At 25.9% G+C, this 19,900-nt stretch overlaps 2 protein-coding genes across 2 annotated transcripts in view; both read left to right on the forward strand.

Annotated features, from left to right (window-relative positions):
* Positions 1 to 3,606, forward strand: part of LOC100201316 (26S proteasome non-ATPase regulatory subunit 10) — a 36,325-nt gene extending 32,719 nt beyond the window's left edge. The window contains exon 7 of the mRNA XM_065803239.1: positions 2,975 to 3,606. Coding sequence (XP_065659311.1) covers positions 2,975 to 3,037 — 63 coding nt within the window. The 3' untranslated portion in view covers positions 3,038 to 3,606. The remainder of the gene's footprint in view (positions 1 to 2,974) is intronic.
* A 1,462-nt stretch (positions 3,607 to 5,068) lies between these two features.
* The window catches only part of LOC100201675 (U3 small nucleolar RNA-associated protein 6 homolog), a 49,458-nt gene continuing 34,626 nt past the window's right edge, over positions 5,069 to 19,900 (forward strand). The window contains exons 1-8 of the mRNA XM_065803240.1: positions 5,069 to 5,262; positions 5,427 to 5,511; positions 5,616 to 5,657; positions 5,920 to 5,988; positions 6,513 to 6,533; positions 6,636 to 6,683; positions 6,892 to 6,955; positions 11,938 to 11,998. Of these exons, the coding sequence (XP_065659312.1) occupies positions 5,171 to 5,262; positions 5,427 to 5,511; positions 5,616 to 5,657; positions 5,920 to 5,988; positions 6,513 to 6,533; positions 6,636 to 6,683; positions 6,892 to 6,955; positions 11,938 to 11,998 (482 nt within the window). The 5' untranslated portion in view covers positions 5,069 to 5,170. The remainder of the gene's footprint in view (positions 5,263 to 5,426; positions 5,512 to 5,615; positions 5,658 to 5,919; positions 5,989 to 6,512; positions 6,534 to 6,635; positions 6,684 to 6,891; positions 6,956 to 11,937; positions 11,999 to 19,900) is intronic.

Here is a 19,900-nt window from a genome sequence, read left to right on the forward strand (position 1 = left end):
CCTTCTATGCTAGTAAGTCTTAATTTATAACTATCCTCCTGAAAATGCAATGTTACATTTAAATACTTTTTGGAGTTACAGCTTGTCCATTTATCTATTGTTATTGAGAAACATGTTCCAGATTGTGCCATTCTCATTAACTTATCCTTTAATTCCAATTTTTTCTCTTTAGAAAAGCCTATGATCAATTTTTTAATTGTTTTTTCGCTCCTAGGCATTTTATAGTCATGTTTTGTTATAAATTCTGCAATAGCACTTGAATATCTCATGGCATGAGTGGAAAACCCATCATACCCTGCACATTTGGCCAATAATTCCTCCATTGACGTTCTTTGTATGAATTTTAACATACTTGTTTTTGCTTTTTTCTGTGTTGGCTGACTAGTCTGAGTTGGATTAGGCTCTTCATTTTTATTAATTTCAATCTTGTTTTGCTCTAAGATGGTTTGCCAAATTTGATGTACACCCACCTGCACATTTTAAAACTGAATGGCATGTTGTACATTTTGCCATATTTGGTGTTTCTTTTTGAAATGTTTGCCATACTCCAGATCTTTTGCTGTTCATAGTTCGGCTAAAACAAAAGACTTAATTTTTGTCATTATTCATTAAAAATTAATTTTTATAAATATACAGTAATACTTTATTACTTTTGTAAAATCAAGACAACTGTATTTCTATTACAGTTATATATTTCTCTCTGTCTCTCTCTGCTTTGTACAATTTATATAGGTTTTCCGAATTCTCTATGGCATAATTTCTTACGCAATTGTTGCAACATAGGTACAACGAATTATACAATAAATTATAAACAATAACCTATTACAAAAACTTTATTATAATTTATTATTTATTATTTAATTAGTTCAAATCTGCACTATTAATGAACTTGGATCATCATTTTATTTATTTAATGAAAATTTTTTATCTATTATTTTTATTATATTGCAGCTCATGAATATGATCTGTTTACAATAGAATAATGACAAATATGCTACAATTTATAATATTTAATGTAATACAAAAGTCAGCACTTCTTAACATAACAAAAACAAATTTGTTAACAACAAATTTGTTTTTCTTGTTTCATTATTTTTAATTTGAGATTGTTATCACAATTCACATGAGAAAATTTGTCTAAAAGAAAAGTAGACAAAATACTTCAAGTAAGTGGTACTTATTTTTGTTGGATTGTTTTGTTTTAAATATTATAAATATTATAAAATTTAAACATTGTTAAAATATTTTGTCAATCTGTAATATATTGATGATTGGTAAAAAAAAAAAAAATATAGAAATAAATAAAAGTAAATGCATTATCAAAGTACTCTTTAAAATTCAGTATACTAACAATATTTGTATTTTCAATATCAATTGATAACTTCTCAAAAAAAGAAATCTGTGGTAAATCTGGTAATAACTTAATACCAGTAGAAAATTCAAAGTATTTATCAAAATGTTTAATTAGCAATCAGTTTTTTTCTTCTAAAAAAAAACGGTTTTTGGTTGGAAAAACAAAAAACCGGTTAACCGGTTGCGGTTTCCACTGGTTTCCAAGGCCTAAATGGGAGTTAATTGAAAATGTATTGAGACTTTTACAATCATTTTTTATGATTACTGATAAAGTCAGTAAATCAAAATCAATGTTGTCATCAGTAATTAGCCATACTCGTGCACTACATAGTTTTCTTGGAAACCTTGCAGATGATTCTAGAGTCCAATCAATGAAAAAGATGCTAAGAGAGTCTATTGAAAAAAGATTCATGAGTAATGTTTCATTAAAATTAATGTACTAATGAGTAAAGTACATGTTTTGTCCACAGCTGTTGATCCAAGGTATAAGCTGTCACTTTTCCCTGATGAGCAAAAAAGTTTGGCTAAAATTTGGCTTTTGTCCGAGATAAAGGGTCAAATAAATTCACAAAAATAAGCTAATATGGATATGTCAGAAACGGATTCATCTTCGTTCGATAATTCTAATTCCTCACCAACAAATAAAGGTTGTCAGCCATCTACATCAGCTTTATATGCATCAAATTTAAGAATGACAATCTCAAAAAGTTTTCTTAATTGCTATGAGCTAGAAGATGAAAGAAAAAGTAACCCTAAAAGAAAAAAGCAAAGAAAAAGTATAGGAATAACAGATGAAGAGATAAAAAAGAAATAGATTGTTTTGTGGCTGGGAAAAGAATAGGTAAATTAGAAAATGAAGCAGTGTTAAAATGGTGGAGCAATAATAAGGTTTACTTTCCTCATATAGCCCCTGCTTCATCTGTCTATTCAAAGAGACTATTCTCAGAGGCAGATAACATTTTTGAGGGAAAATTAGTTTGTTACCGAAAACTGGAGAGCAGCTTTTATTTTTGCACCACAATATTCCTAAATTTCCAGAAATCCTTACTTGATTATTTTAAATCCTTAATTGATTTTTGCAAATAAAATTTCATTGTGTTCATTTATAAATTTGTATTTTTTACTTAGGTTTAGCTATTGTTATTTATTTCCTTGTAGGACAAATATTTTTTGATTTAATTTACAGTGTCTGTGTCACATGTATTAAAAAATAAAGCTTAAAACTAAATTCCAGCTTTACTCATTGTAATTCCGGCCCGAACCGGAATGAGTTGAATATCACAAAATTCGGCCAAAATTCCGGTACACCCCTACTTATAATATAAGTATATAATATATAATGTAATATATTATAATTAATTACTTATTTCATTAAGTTTGTTATTCATTAACTTGAATTTAAAAGTTGAAAAACTTTTCATTACTTGTTAGTTCAAACTCAGTATGTTCAGCTGGTTGTTTCTTTAAAAATATGCACAATATTGTTTCATATTGTTGCCTCTCATTTAAATCTTTTTTTTTAATTTTTAAGTTTTTTTCTCTATTCTTTGAGTTGTTTTTGTTATATTTTTTTACTATTTAAAAGTGTGTTTTATTAGGTTTTTTTTGTTTTTTTTTTTAGAATGAAAAAACTCCGACTGATTTGTGTCCTCCTTATCTTAAAAGAAGATTGTTAGAAAGTTAATAAAAATAGTTTAACGTTGTGTTTTTTTATGAAAAGCTGAAGGTTCAAGTTTTTTTATGAAAAGCTGAACGTTCAAGTTTTTTATAAAAAGTTGAACGTTCAAGTTTTTTATGAAAAGCTGAATGTTCAAGTTTTTTATGAAAAGCTGAAGGTTCAAGTTTTTTATGAAAAGTTGAAGGTTCAAGTTTTTTATGAAAAGTTGAAGGTTTAAGTTTTTTATGAAAAGTTGAACGTTCAAGTTTTCATTAGACTAAGTAGTGTAACTTCTTTCTTTAAATCATTTTTTCAATGAAAGAAATTTTATTAAGTGCTTGATATTAAACTTACTAAAAGAGAATTGCCAGACAAACTAATTGGTTTAAATAATTGTAAATAGGTAAATTAAATAATTACATGTATTATGTTAATAATAATATTTATGAAAATAATGATGTACAAGATTTGAAATGTTTTAGTTTTAAAGGAGAAGAGTTCATATGTTTTCTATTAGTTTCTTTTATTTATATTTAAAGAATTATTCAGTTATATTTAATTTAATAAAAAGATTTTCATTGAGCTCCTGTGTATGATTTTTTTGTTTTTCCATTTGTTTTTGTTTTAATTATGAATTTTTTCAATCTATTTTTACTTTTTTACATTTACCTTTGAAACATTTAAATTCGTTTTTTGTATGCATAATAAAATCGCTTATGTTCGGTCGTCATGTAACTTTGGCCATTTTAAAATAAATGCCTGGGTTTTTTTTATTTTTACAAAAATGCCTGGGTTTTTTTATTTTTACAAACTTTTTTTTTTCCAATAATATTTGTTGTCATTTGGTGCATAAGAATCATAAAAAATGATGTTTATTTGAAATCTGCTGAAATTATTTATTTGCAAAATATGAGTTTTGAAATTATGCATACATATTGAATCAAATGATCAAATTTAGCACAAATATTATCAAGAGTCACCAAGTTAACAATATTAAAAAAAATTTTTTTTCGATTTTTAAATATTAAGTATACTTTTTCTTCAAAATCTGTAAATTTTAAAATACTATAACTTCAGTCACTTACGGATTATGCATAATGCGTCACCAAATGATAAAAACAACAATTAGCAGGAATGTCGTGAATTGTAGGTTGTGAAAATGTATGTGAATCAATTATTAAAGATATATATTTAATTGCACCTCGCTGAAACAATTCCTTAGTAATTAAAATTTTCAAAATCTTGAATATTGCTAAAATTTAAAATAAGCAAACTTTGAAAGTGACGATAAAATTTAACAGTCAATGTCATGTCTAAAAGTCATCTTATAATAATAAACTTATTATTTATTAAATAAACTTGTTTGCTAAATCAAAGTTGTTAGTTAAAAAAAACTTTTTTTATATTTTAATTAAACAATTTTATTTCATTATTTTATTATAAAATAACATTATAAAATTAGTTTTCATAATTTTTGATGTTAAATTTGTGCTATTGTGATGTTATTATGATGTGTTACTTGTATGCTAAATTTGTGAAATTGTGATATGTTGTTGATATGTTAATTTTTTAATATTGCGATGTGTTGATTGGAATTTATATAGTGATCAAACTTGAGGTGGTATTGAATGTTCCGTCAAACTGTTTTCATTTGAAATAAAATATTGAGTACTAGTTTTTTATTTTTATCTTTACAATATAAATTAATGATATAATTGTTTGTATAAATGAATTGATATTGTTGTTTGTATAATTCAGAAAGAAAAAAATAGAAAAAACATTTATTTATGCACGAGATATGAATGTTCAAAGCTTAAGTGAACAAACTTAGGCAATTTTATGATATATCTTTAAAACATTTACATAAGATTTTTTTATACGCATACCTTTAAAACATATAACTATGTTTTTTATATGTTTGTTTTTCAATATTTTAATAATTAAGTTATTTTTTAATATTACTTTTTCATTTAATAAAATTGTTTATTTTGTTTTTTCATAAATTTATTATGAGTAATTATTAATATTTCAATTTGTAATAAATAAAAGAGGTTTTTTTTTTCTTTTAGTTTTTTCAAAAAAGTTACATCACTTTTTAAAAGTTTTTCAAAAATTTACATTGAAACCTTGATTTAAGTTTTGACTTTGTAGCTATAGAAAATGGCTGAGGTTGTATTTGAGAAGTTAGAATCAATGCTTCCTGAGCTGGAGGAGTTAGGAAAAGAAGAAGTATTTTCCAAAGAAGAGATTAAGTATGTCAAATAATATTCAAAAAACTATATATAGTTTGTTTAATGCCTATTATGGCTACTGTTTTATTTTGTTAATCAAGTGCTGCAAATTATAAATTTATTTGTATAATTTGTTTTTGACTAAAATACAATTCAGTTCATGAGTTGAACTTTTTTTTTTGTAGAAATATCATTAAAAGACGAACAGATTTTGAATACAAACTTCAAAAAAGAATTGTAGAAAAAAAAGATATACTCAATTATTTAGAAGTAGTTTTTTTATTTATTATAAAAGTACCATATTTTATGTTATGATAGTATGTTTTTATCAGATTATTGGTTTTGCTTTGATGGTATACTTTTTATATATGTAGTATGAAATGAAGCTCGATAAACTGCGGCAGATAAGATCGAAGGTAATTTTTTATTTGAGCTCTTTAACAAAGTGTTAAATAAACAAAAGTTTAATCTTTTAACATCATTTCTTTTTTTTCTTTTTGTCATAGTTCAATTTATATTGTTGATTTAATGTTATTTTTGACTTTGTTATTTACCTATAATTAAAGTTTTGTTTTGTTATAAAAAGAATACCGTGATTGTTTATCTAATTAAATTTTACTGTTACTATTATATTAGTTTAAAATAAGTATCATTAACTTGTAATTATTTAATTTAAAGCGTTTGAAATTGAAGTTTCACAATCCTGCATCATTGTCAATTTCTCGAAGGCTTCACTTATTGTTTCAGGTGAGTATATGATGATTTCTAAAAAAATTGAAATAGTTTCATTTAGTTGTAGAGAAAGTTATATAGTGTTAAGTTAAACGCTATGAAACTTGTGTATTCGACCCAGCAGTGTGTATTCAACCCAGCAGTGTATATTTAACTCAGCAGTGAAACATAAAAGTGTTACTTATTCAAATTAATTGTATATATATGACTTGTATTCAAACTAGTTGTATGCATGTAACTGAAATTTTTTTTAAGATAGTAGTTTTGAGTTTCACAACTCTGCTTCATTATTTTTCAACAGAAAAACGTAAATGCACTGATTTTCAGTAATAGATACATATTTGAGCTTTGAAGTAGTAATATATGTTTATCTTGTTTCACCTAATAAACTAAAGTAGAAACTGAAATTTTTATTTTAGTTTAAACAAGTAATATTTATTGTTGCTTTTTTTTAGATAATTTTTTTTATATTTATTTTATTTTAGTATTTTAGCTTAACTTTTAATCACTTTAATTAAATATTTATTTTTCTATTTTAGAAAGGATTAATGAAGTTTGGGGTATGGTTGTTTCAATTTCGAAAAAAAAAAATTTGAATTTCATCATGTAAAAAGTTTGTTTGTTCTTTTGTGTATTTACCTGGTTTTTTATTTTAAATTTAGAATGACTTACAACTGTGGCTCCAATATATTGAATTTTGCAAGTTAAATGTGAGTTTAAAGTCATTATTGTTATAAATTAAAAGTTAAATAAATTACAATGTTAAAAAAAAAAAAGATAAAAAAATAAATTAAAATTTTTTTATTTTAAAAAATATGTTACAAACAATATTGAATTCAGTATTATGTTTATTATTATTTACATAAATTTTATGATATATGTTAATAGTGAATAATATAATTAATGTTTATTTTTCAGAAGAGTACCCATGCTATTAGTTTAACCTTTGGTAAACTTTTGCAGCAACATGGAAAAAATCCAGGTATATTTATTTTATTTGTTCAAAAAGAATGTGTGGTTTAGTTATTTTTTGTTATTTGTTTGTGTCAAATATTTTGACCGGTTATGTGTGAAGTTGAAGCACCTAAAAAAAACTAAAAAAAATGTTAGTTTAATAAATGTTATGACATAATATTAAGGTTTGTTATAGTTGCTTATAGTTATAGCTTAATGCTATAGTTGCTTATAGTTATAGCTTAATGTTAGGGTTTAACCAATGCATTTTTTTTTTAAATATAGTTATTCCAAATATTAAAAGCTTTTGGTTTATTTTTATTTTATTAAATGTTATTTAAAGGGATTCCAAAGCACTGAGACATGTTGTGTTTATATTAAAGAGAATGATAAAAAAAAAAATGTTTGGGCTAAATATTTTTGAATAAAACAAAAGGATAAATGCATACCAAGAAAAACTAACTTTTTTATTTTTATCGAAGCTCGCTTTCTCCGTTTTTTTATTTTAGTTGAAGCTTGCCTTCTCCATTTTGTTGTAGGCCAAAAAATCAGCTAATCTTTTTTGATTAAAACAAAAGAATAAATGCATACCAAGAAGAACTAACTTTTTTATTTTAGTTGAAGCTTGCCTGCTCTGTTTTGTTGTAGGCCAAAAAGTCAGCATAGTATATGCCGCAATCTACAGACTTGACAATTTATTCTAGCGCGTTTTATTCCTAAGAGTTTCAGTACATAATGTCATTGATTTTTTTTGTTTACGTAAGAGATTGATTATGTAAACAAACAAAAAAGTCAATGACATCATTTACAAAGCGGAGAAGGCAAGCTTTTTTTTTTTTTATCATTTTCTTTAATATGAACACAACATGTGTTATGATCATATTAAAGAAAATATCAGAAGTTTGGGATCCCTGTAAAAAAAAAAAAAATCTTTTTTTTTTTAAATTTTTGACAAATATTTTTTGTTCGTATGTTTGCTACTATTACAGATTAACTTAGCACCTTAAACGATCTGTTAAACAGGTTATTATTGGTTGTTTTATTAAGAAATGTCTAACAGCTTATTAAATAAGCTAAAAGGGTTCCATTAATGACATTCAAAGTAAAATAAAAAACATTTAATTTTTTTTTCTTCTCACCAATCGTTACTTTATTTATTTAAATAGCTGTTATTATTTTTTTCATCTGCTTATTAAGGTGCTCTGAGAAGTTATTTTAGTCTTGCTACAGAGTATTTAACTAGGAAGTTTTTGCCTCCTTCCTTTGCCTATGTTGCAAATATGGTTATAGCTGGGAATAAAACACAAACTTCTTATCTCTGATTCTAAAGCAAGCGCTCTAACCACTGCATTACTACTGCTCTTAAGTGAGTAATTGGTACGAAAAATAATGTCACCTGCCAAGAATTGGTTAGGATATAGAATTGAAAAAAAACGAAAACAGCAACAAATAAAGGTAAAAGCATAAATTAAAATAGTTTAACTTTTTTCAAAATAAAATAGAAATGTTACGCGAAGTTTAAGTTTACTCGAAGTTTAAGTGATTTTGAAAATTAAGTTTGTTTGTAGCTTTTTGTTTGCTTCGGCTATTATTGTTGTAGCTTTTTATTCAATTTACCTGTCCAAAGCTCCAGTCACAACAGTTAATGAGGCTAACTCTCTCAATCCTGAATACAAACTTTTAACAAGCTGCACAGATAAATAGGTTAACTAACAGCAGTGTACAGTGGATTAGAACTTTTGGATTGTGAGCTAAGTATCTACTACAACTAGTCTTCTGCCCCATTTCATTTCAATGGTCATTTATCTGAGGTATTGTTAATCCTTAAAAAAGTACAAAGTATCAGTTTAAAGTACTGTACATTAATTTAATACAGTGTAAATTATTTTTATATTATAGTGTAATATGCTTCATTTAGAATAAAAAATGACTGAACTATATGGGCAATTCCATTTTTAACTTACGTTACAAGCACAAAAACTTAATCAAATATTTGCCTACTTAAACTGTAAATTGAATTTTTAACTATTTTTTATGGAAGCTGTTAGTCTTAAAAATAAGCTAAAAAGTTTTGAGTCTGGCCGAAAGAGGGCGAACCTTTTACAGAAAATGCTATTTAACTTAAGTTACATAGAAAACAAGGTAAAAAATTGTTTCAACTTTTAGGTCAGATTTCTGTGAATCAGTAACACATATTGTGTTGGAAAATTACACAAGGTATTGAGAACTCCATACCAATTAAAAATATATAAAAATTTATCAAAGGTGAATGGCTAAAGAAAATAAACTTGTTTTCTTGATACTATATATTTAACTTATGTTACATCATTTACGCTTCCGAGCGAATAATAGTGTGGATTTTTTATATCTATTATTAAGAGTTAGATTTTTTCAAGTTACTCAACAAAGCATATTCAAAAGTATAGAACTCATTCAATAAAGTAATTAACAAAACCAATTTTAAATATCTAGTGACACTCTTTCTGAGTGACTTACCATAAGATTTATAAAGTTATCAAATCAATAATAGTTTTTTCGCAAGACCAAGGATCAAAAAAAAAATGATCTTGGTCTTGCGAAAAAATTACTTCAGTATGACAACTTATTTATTAACTTATAGACTTATTGAGTCGTTCAAATTAGAAAATTTTTGAGTTTGTTGAAGATTTTACTTACACTTCTTATGTTTATGCATATTGTCGTGTTTTCATAAGGTAGAATTTTTAAAATAGTATTAATAAATATACAAAGTATTTACATTTAAATCTTTTAAAATATATTTGACGCAAAAACTGCCATCACAGTTTTACTAAAACTAAAATTTTGACCAAATAAGAATATACTTTAAAATAAAAATTATTTCATTTATTTCACAAAAGTAGTGGGATTTAGAGATATCTTTTCTTTTTCTTTTTTGCTTGCTGGATAATTTTTAATATTTGCAGGGCACAATTGTGCGCTGACTTTTCTTCCTCTGGCAAGTATAGGACTTTGTCTTTTAACTTTTTTATTGTCTTGAAGAGAATTCTCAAAATCATTTATTGATTGGATTTCATTTTTTCCTGACTTAACTTTGTTAGTTGCTAAGCAGTAGCCCGAATGCCATCAACAACTCCTCAACCATGCATTGCTGCAAAAAAATGCCGAAATATTATTTTGTTCAATTTTTTTTAGAGATTCATTCTTGTGCTCATCTCGACTTTGATTTTAAACTTAGACATAACATTATTTATAAAAGAGTGAATATCCTGGGTATTAAATGAAATAAACTCCAATAACTTATCTAAACTTGCAAGTAAGGAGGTCTTTGTGTGATCCATAGTGTTAGATGCAACACTGAAAGTTTTAAGATTTTTTTGTCAGATTGCTTCAGTGAAAAGACAAATTTGAATGTCCATAGTGTTCAGCTTGAGGCTCATTCTGACAAAAATGCCTAAAATTTTCTGCATAATCAACCTGAATAGCAGCAACATTGGATGATGCATTTATGGATTAGTATAAAACATTTAGATTGGTTACGCTTGATACTGGCATGCATTGTGAACTTTTCTCTTATAATCATAATGTGAGTATGAGAGAAAAATAGTTAAAAAATATATTTTTAAATTAAAAAATAATATTTAAAAAATATATTTAAAATTATTTTAAAGCCCTTGGGATTTAGAATGAAAAATGTTCATTTTGTAATCAACATAAACTTAACAAAATAGCGCCAGAACTTTGATAAATGCATGAAGTTTTAACTTACGTGACTTTAATTAAAAATTAAACTGTTCTTTAACAAATTCATTCCTATGCATACGTTGTTAAAAAATTTAGGTTATTTCAATAAATTTTAGAAAAAACAAAACTTTATCATGTTTTTGTTAACTTACATTACATGAAAATTGCAAAAGTTCTTTTGTTATTTTCTTGAAATATATGTATTTTTTAAAGTATAAAATCTGACCAACAACAAATTGAACATGTTAGCTCCATTTTCATACTAAATTAATTTGGCTTGTGCAAATAAATTCATGGTTAAAATAATATTTTACAATGATGCGACAATGAGAAAAACCATAATTTTCAGAAGCATAAAAATGACTTAAATTAATTTTAGTACTAAAGGTATATTTTAAATAAACTTTTATGTGTCTACATCAATATTGATTTGCTAAAAGTTGACAAAAAATAAAAAAAGTAAAATTTGATGACTTTTCATTTTCCGCCGTATAATTGCCATATATTTTATATTCAATAGATATAAATAATATATGTTAATATTTGTGTAAATAACATATTTTGTTTAGGTATATTATAACTTAGGTATATTAATTTAGGTATATTATATATTTTGTTTAGCTTAATTTATATGTAATTTAAAACTATTATAACTATTTATAACTATCAAAACTGTTTAAAATTATATTTGAATTATGTTAATAATTTTTTAATATTATACTTTATGTTGCGTATATGTATATATATATATATATATATATATATATATATATATATATATATATATATATATATATATATATATATATATATATAAAACATTTTTTATTGTCTTAACTAATTCTTAAAATAAACACATTAATTTTTTTCCTTCAAATAAAATTAAAATAACTTGCTATTAACATGACTCCTACAATATTTCAAAACATTTGAAATAAACAACTTTTGCACTTTAATAGATTTGGTAGATCTCACATTACATTAAAATGCATAGTTAAGGTTGTTATACATTTTTATAGTAAGTAATTGATAAATGTAAACAAAAGTTAAAAAATGGAAAATTCTTAAAAGCTCAATCCAATTTAATGTTTTCAGTGATTAAATAAACTAAAAATTATAGGTTTTTTTTAATCAAATTATTTCAAAAAAAAAAAATATTAGTGAACAAATGGTTCAATTATTTATTACTGAACAAATGGTTTTGTAAATTTTGAATTATAACTATTCAAAATTTTTGCTTTTTTTTTGTTAAAACGATGTTCAAAAACATTTATCCTTTTTTTATAGAAGTTTGGTTATTGGCTGCAAATCATGAGTTTGAGACAGCGAAAAATGTTGATAATGCCAGGTAATTAAAAATGTAAAAATTGTTTATCTACATTCTTAAAAATACTGCTTCTAGGTATCTTTCTACTGCTTTCAACTTACAGTCTAATTATAACACTTGCTTTGTTTTTAGTGATATATGTTCAGAGTTATTTTTATATTGTTCACCCAGACCAGAGTGAACAATATAAAAAAAAAAGGGTATTTAAAATGGACATTTTTTTTCCAATCTATATCTTAAAACAATCTTATCTCTTTTTTTCTTTTTAATTGTTAAATAATTTAATTTTTTTATAAATACAATAATTTAATTTTTTTAATTATTTAATTTTTTTTTTTTAATTTTTTAATTTTAAAATCCTTATCACTTTAACTCAGAAATGTGACCCTTGTTAGAACAAAACCTTTTTAAAGAGAAACAAGTTAAATATATTCCAGAATGTAGTAAGATTTATTTTTTGTAATATTTCTTTGTCATGTTTTATGGCCAAATTAAGTTTGGTAGAGTTTGATAGGGTTTTATTCTGAAACCTGTTTAACACCATTAAAATTTTGCTATTCAACACCACTAATTAAAATTAAAACTACTTTAGCGCATTTTAAACATGCTAATTATTTTATTTATTTACAAATATGCTAATGCAGCAATGAATTCCATAAATTTGATGAGCAATTTAATATGAATATGTGTCATATGTGTCACTTTTTTTCTTTTGTATTTCAAATTTTGATGTTGCGTAATTGATTCTTGTCTCAACATTGATTTATTCATAAGTACAATTTTTTTCAAGAATATTTTTTATCTTATAAAGAAATAAAGATACTTGATACATAAGATAAGATACTTATGAAGATCTCTTTCTCTTCTTGTTTTTAAGATTGTTAATTCTAATATTTCAAGTCTTCATTTGTTTTCTCCTTTATAACATGGTGACGCCACAAGGAATAATATGCTTTGTATGAGTTTACTAATTTTATACCAAATTTAAATACCCAATGTTGAATTTATTTTTGGTAAACACAAAAGAATTTGCTGTTTGCATTTCATCTTTATTTCAAAGGTTACACTTGTCTTTTTCACTTTTTAAGTCTAACATTGTTTAAAAAATATTTTAATCTTGGACATTTATTATTATCTATTATTATCTTGGACTTTTATTTCCATAATCTTTTTTGTATTAAAACTGAGAAGCCATTTTTTTGACCTTTCATATTTCTGAAAGTATTTTTGTATTATCTGCGTAAACCTCTGATTTGTTTTCAAAATTATAAACTAAATTTTCAAAGAATAAAAGTAACATTTGTTACTTTTTATAACAATAATGAAATGTTTGTAACAATAATTAAGCTAACAAAAATAAGACATTTATAAAAATAACAAAATATTCATAACAATACTAAAATATTAAGCATAATATAGAATTTTTATTATTAAAATTTATATTATATTTTGTTTTATTATTTTTATTATTGTTTTTATTTTGTATTTAAATGATCAGATTACAAAATATAATAATTTATTAAGTATTATAACTGCAAAATTGGATAAGTTTGGTCACTTGTAACTTCTGTAATTTAAAAATAAATATTAAAAATGTGTGCGTATTTCAATTTTTATAAACCTTTTTTTATCCAATAATATTTGTTAACACTTCATGCATAAGAATCATAAAAAAATGATGTTTTTATCTTATATTTGAAATCTGCTGAAATTATTTGTTTGCAAAACATGAGTTTTAAAATTATGCATACTGTTGAAATCTAAAATAAGCAAAGTTTGAATCAAAATGATTAAATTTTCAGTGGCGTGTTGGCCCCAGAAGCAGGAATCCTGCGTGGTCCTTAAGCTTTTTATCTTGGTAGGGTATTTTGGGAAAAAAAATATTTTACTATATTTTTTAAACGATTTACAAACAATTTTATATTCACTTTACTTATGCTTTCGCAAATTAAATTCTTTAATCATCTGATTTGAAACTTTGAGTGCTACTATATTAGTGCTTTGCACAGGGTTAATAGGTTTAAAGCAATGGTTTAATCAATCAGACAAATATCCATTTAAGCCAAACTAATTTTTTGTTGAAAATATTAAAACCAATTGGAGTTGCTCTAAATAAGTTGCAAAAAGATCAGACAAAAATAAGTGACACTGTTGAAATTTTTATTGAGCTGATAAACATGTTATCATTTTTATCAGCTGAAAAAGTATATATTGGAAACTAGATACCTTCAGACTGTCAGTGATGCTCATTTCCTTGCAAACATGCTAGATCCTAGATATTTTGGATGTAATCTTTTTGAAAATAAAAATGAAGCTACAATGACCTTTAGAGATATTTACAAATTTGTTACCAGTAATATTCGAGTTAAAAGCCAAATCTGCTCCATACGATAAAAGCTGTATTTGTGTAGTGAATCTGTTTTAAAAAATGTATCACCAATAGAATGCTAGAAATCTCTTAAATCTTTGGACTAAAACATTATCATGAATATTGAAGGTTTGTTAAATGCACCAGCTTCTAGTGCTGGAATTGAAAGAATTTTTTCGACTTTTGGTCTTGGTTCATTCCAAGTTAAGGAAGAAGATGAAAGTAGAAAAAGCGGCAAAGCTTGTTTTTATATACATTACATTAAATGATGACATATTGGTTGATGAATTACAGCAGTAATGTTAATAGAAAATGTTGTTTAAACCAAAAAAACCGTGTTTTGTTTTTTGTTTTTTTGATAAAAACCAAAAACCCATGGTTTTTTTTTTTTTTTTTTTCAAAAAAAATTGTTTTTTTGCGACCCTGGCTTTGCATAATAAAATGAAAACATTATCAACAAAATCTGCCTCAAAATAATTGCAAAAAATGTTTATTTTTACGTCACAAAATCACTTTATTGCGATAAATTAAAGAAACTGCATCAAGAGTTGAATTAAGCAATAATGAATGTCAGGTTGGAATAAACAATTCTGAAATTATTTATTAAAAAAATCACAATCGCTTATTTTTTAAGTGTTAAATAATATAGCTTGTAAAGTTAAATGGTTTTTAAAAATTATTTTATCATCAAAACCATTTAGTTTTAAATTTGCTTTGCCGACTATTAGTATTATTATAATTGAAAGTTGAAATTTTAAGTTTGTCATCTGACCTTTTTATGCGGTCAAAATATTTACAAAATGATAAAAAATAATTTTAAAATTTTGTTTTTCTAAAAAGTTTTACTATTAAATCTATTTTAGAGAATGAAAAAAAATTCATCTATTACGAAAAAAAGATTACATTATTCTAATAGATTTAGTTTAATAGATTTAGTTTTCCTAATAGATTTAGTTTCCCTAACTTAAGAAATTGCTGTTCAACTTATTAATGTTTTTTTGTTGTTTTTTTTAACCAAAATTCCAAGTTATCATATAAAAAGTTATTTAAAAATGTGATTTCAAAGCATGAGAATTAATTTAAACTACAAAAGAAAAAAAAACTGGTTCATGTTTTTAAATATTTTGTATGAACGCAAAAATTTTAATGTAACCTTGTTTTAATTAAAATAAGTAATGTGTGCATTTTTCTGAGCAAAAGTTTAACTCATAAAGAATTTTAAGTACTATATGTTCTAAATCAAACTTTTATTTCAAGCAATATTTATGTAATAATATTATTGCCTATTTAAGCAATAATCTAGCATAAATAAGTCTTTTAAGTAAAAGCCCACACGCCACTGTAAATTTAACACTAATATTATTAGAAGTCACCAAGTTAACAATATTTGAAAGAAATGAACAATTTAATTTTAAATATCAAGTACAGTAATCGATGTTTCTTTGAATAGCGGGGTAACTTTAAATATAAATCTTTTTTTTTTCTTTTTTTTTTCAGACTGTAATAATGAAAAGAATTTTTATGAAACTGTTCAAACCTTAAACATCAAAGTATTAAAAAAATTTTTAAAATATTTTGTTAATTTAAAGTTTTACTTTGTTAATTGTTTGTTATTGTTTCTTAAAAAATGATTTTATATTTTTTTCAAAAAAATAAGCCAGAATGCTTTGTACACTGCCTCAGCTCGTGTAGAAGCTTGCTGTCTTAGTTGCATACTTTTTGAGCATGTAATATCTAAAGGAGTTTGTTAGCTTATATATTATATAGTTAATATTCATTGTTATAGCATAACATACTTTGTTGTATACATTTTTTAACATATGAGTTAACTTTGAATAACCTGTATGCTTTATATATAAGTAACTCAACAACATAAATTGTTAGAAAGATGAAACATTTAATCAGTCCCTTTATTATACATATTTAATATATGATAATATTATTTTTAAAAATTATTATATATCATGTGTATAAACAGTAAGTCATACACAAACAGGCACATACACACATTTTTTCTAGCTGTAATTATGTGTGCGCATATTTATGTGTGTGTTGATAAATATACATATGTGTGTGTATATATATATATATATATATATATGTGTGTGTATATATATATATATATATATATATATATATATATATATATATATATATATATATATATATATGCATAAATATTTATATATGTGTGTGTGTGTTTATATATATATATATATATATATATATATATATATATATATATATATATATATATATATATATATATATATATATATATTTATATATATATATATGTATACACATTTATATATGTGTGTTTATTTATATATATATATATATATATATATATATATATATATATATATATATATATATATATATTTTTAAACATTTTCGCTTCCAACAAGGCTGCAAGCAGCCACTAATTAAAGTCGGAAGTTACTGAAAGAGAAAAGATGAAGATTGTAGAGTAAGATAACGATTGACGGGCGACTTAAAAGATTGCAAATTATATGAATCAGGAAAGCAAGATAAAGGAAGCAAATTCCAAAGAACTGATGTTCGAGGAAAAAAACTAGACAAATAAGCGTTTTTGGAGCACTTAGGAACAGTCACAGAAAAAGGATGAGACTTAATTGAATGACGAGTAACACAAGAATAAATTTTAGTAGGTGGCACAAGAGACGCTAGCTCTTTAGAGCAGTGCCCATTATAGTATTTGTAGAAAAGAGAAAGAGAAGCAACATTGTGACAATATGATAATGGTTGGAGGTTGGCTGCAAGAGCAGGTCCAACTATGTTTACAATGCGTTTTTGCACCTTGTCTAAAAGAGAAAGGGCATCATTAGAAGATCTGCCCCAGATATGGCAACAGTATTCCATACAAGGCCGGATTTGAGATTTATGGAGATAGAGAATAGAATCCAAAGTAAGAAAGTGACGAGCTCAATAAAGAGATGCAACCTTAGCAGATGCTAATTTTGCAACTGATTTGATATATGGTTCCCAAGAAAGATTGGAAGTAAGAGTTAATCCTAGAAGATGAAGAGTAGGTGACACATCGAGTACATCACCGTTCATAAATATAGGAAGATCTAAATTATTGCGATAACGATTGGCTGAAAAAAAATTGAGTTTTATCTGAATTAAAGTTCACCAGCCACTGTGAGCCCATGCTGTAGCAGAAGTGAGATCCTTTTCAAGCTCAAATGCCCCCTCCAAGCAATCAGAGGGTGTTGGTTTCTTATCACGACAAGAATAAGTGGTAGTATCATCAGCAACCAATCCCACCTTAGATGTGAGAATATCTGGAAGATTGTTAATGTAAATTAAAAAGAGTATAGGGCCAAGGATAGAACCTTGAGGAACCCCTGAAGTTACAGAATAAGAAGAAGAGTGTTGTCCATCGAGGACAACTTTTATGCTACGATTGGAAAGGAAGGATTTAATGATCTTAAAGATGTTGCCGGATACACCATAAGAAGAAAGCTTATGGAGAAGACCAGCATGCCAAACTTTATCAAAAGCTTTTGAAATGTAAAGAGCGATGGCCTTAACCTCTCCACCTTCATCTAATGCACGATAAAACCTGTCAGTTATTACTGTTAGCAAATCAGCTGTAGAACGAGAAGATCGAAATCCATATTGATGGTCAGAAAGTAAGTTATTAGATTCAAGATGAGAAATTAAGTGTTTGTTAATTAAAGATTCAAAAACCTTGCTTAAGATAGGAAGAAGACTTATGGGACAGTAGTTAGACGAATCAGATCGCTCTCCAAAATTTTCAAAGATGGGGATAACAGATGCCGCTTTCCAGCAGGCTGGAAAACAAGACTCTGATAAGCGCTTGTTGAATAGTTTTGGTAGTATAGACGACAGCTCCGGAGTGCACTTCTGCAAGACAATAACAGGTATGTTGTCCGGGCCACAAGCTGTAGAAGAGTCTAGGCAGGAAATCACTTTAGATACAGATGCTGGAGTGATATGAATGTCAAGCAATGGATCAACCTGTTTGTTGGCAATATCAGGTAGAACGCAACTAGTGGAATCAAAAGATGATATTGATGAAAAGTTTTTAGCAAACAATTCAGCTTTGTCTTTAGGTGAGGTGACAAAGTCTGAACCATACAAGAGAGGTGGAATTATAGATTTGCCCTTATTGATATTATTAAAGATTCTCCAGAAGTCACGAGAGCCTAATTTTTGAGAGGAAATACAAGATTTTATGACCTGAGAATAGCGGGTTTTGGCGTTAGACAAAACCTTTTTACAATTGTTTCTAGCAGTAATAAACAGACGTCTGTTTTCTGGAGAATTGTTTTGCTGATAAATATGGAAGTAACGGTTTCGATTGGCAATCGCAGCAGCACAGTGTGAGGAAAACCATGGAGGAGAGTGAGGCTTGACCTGGAATCGTCGAGAGGGAATAAAAGATTCCATTCCAGTCTGAATCCACGAAGTTATGTAAGAAGCACATTTGTCGACAGGTAGACGAAAGATTTCTACCCAAGGGCCATCACGAAGAAAATCATGGAAAGAATCCCAGTCAGCTTTACTGTAGTTGCAAGAGGTTCAATAATAGGGGGATTCAGGTGATGAAGAAGAATGAGATATTAGTTTTAGAGAGATCAAACTGTGATCAGAAGAACCTAAGGGTGAATGTGGAGAAACTGAGCACTGACTAGGATCAGAAAAAAGACATAAGTCGAGTAGAGAAGGTAGATGATTCGGGTTGTCAGGAAAGCGAGTTGGAAAGTTGGCTATTTGAGTTAGGGATTGAGAAAGACAAAAGTTGTGGGCTTTAATGCCTGCAGAGTCACTGACACTAGAGCCAAGCCATTCAGAGTGATGAGCATTAAAGTCACCGACAACAACTATATTAGCTGATGGATAAAGAGAGAGGGCTTGGTCAATATGATCAGAAATAATGTCAAAAAGACCAGCATAAAAAGATTTGTTTGCCCAAAATAATTTTTGCTTTTTGATAATTTTTTTTTATCAAAGTTGTAAATTTAAAAAAAAAATTTAATTTAATTAAAGATTTTGTTTCATAATTGTAACATTAAAAAATTAGTTTTCATGATTTTTGATGTTAAGTTTGTGATATGTTATTGTGATGTGTTATTGCAATATGTTTTGTGTATGCAATATGTGTTGTGATGTGTTATTGCAATATGTTATTGCAATATGTTATTGTGATGTGTTATTGCAATATGTATTGTGATATGTTATTGCAATATGTTATTGTGATGTGTCATTCAGATGTTAAATTTGTGATATTGTGATGTGTTATTGGGGAGTTAAATTTATATGGCGATGTTTTGATTAGAATGAATATAATGATCAAACTTATATGATGGTATTGAAACTCTTATTTGAAACAAAATATAGAATGCTATTTTTTATTTTTATTTTTTAATTTTTACAATATAAATTAACGATATAGTTGTATGTATAATTCAGAAAAAAAATCTTAAAAATGTTTATGTCTAAGATATTAATGTTCAAAGCTTAAGTGGCTGAACTTAGGCAATTTTACGGTATACATATTT

The sequence above is a fragment of the Hydra vulgaris genome, chromosome 08, assembly GCF_038396675.1.
Source record: "Hydra vulgaris chromosome 08, alternate assembly HydraT2T_AEP".
Lineage (NCBI taxonomy): Eukaryota > Metazoa > Cnidaria > Hydrozoa > Anthoathecata > Hydridae > Hydra > Hydra vulgaris.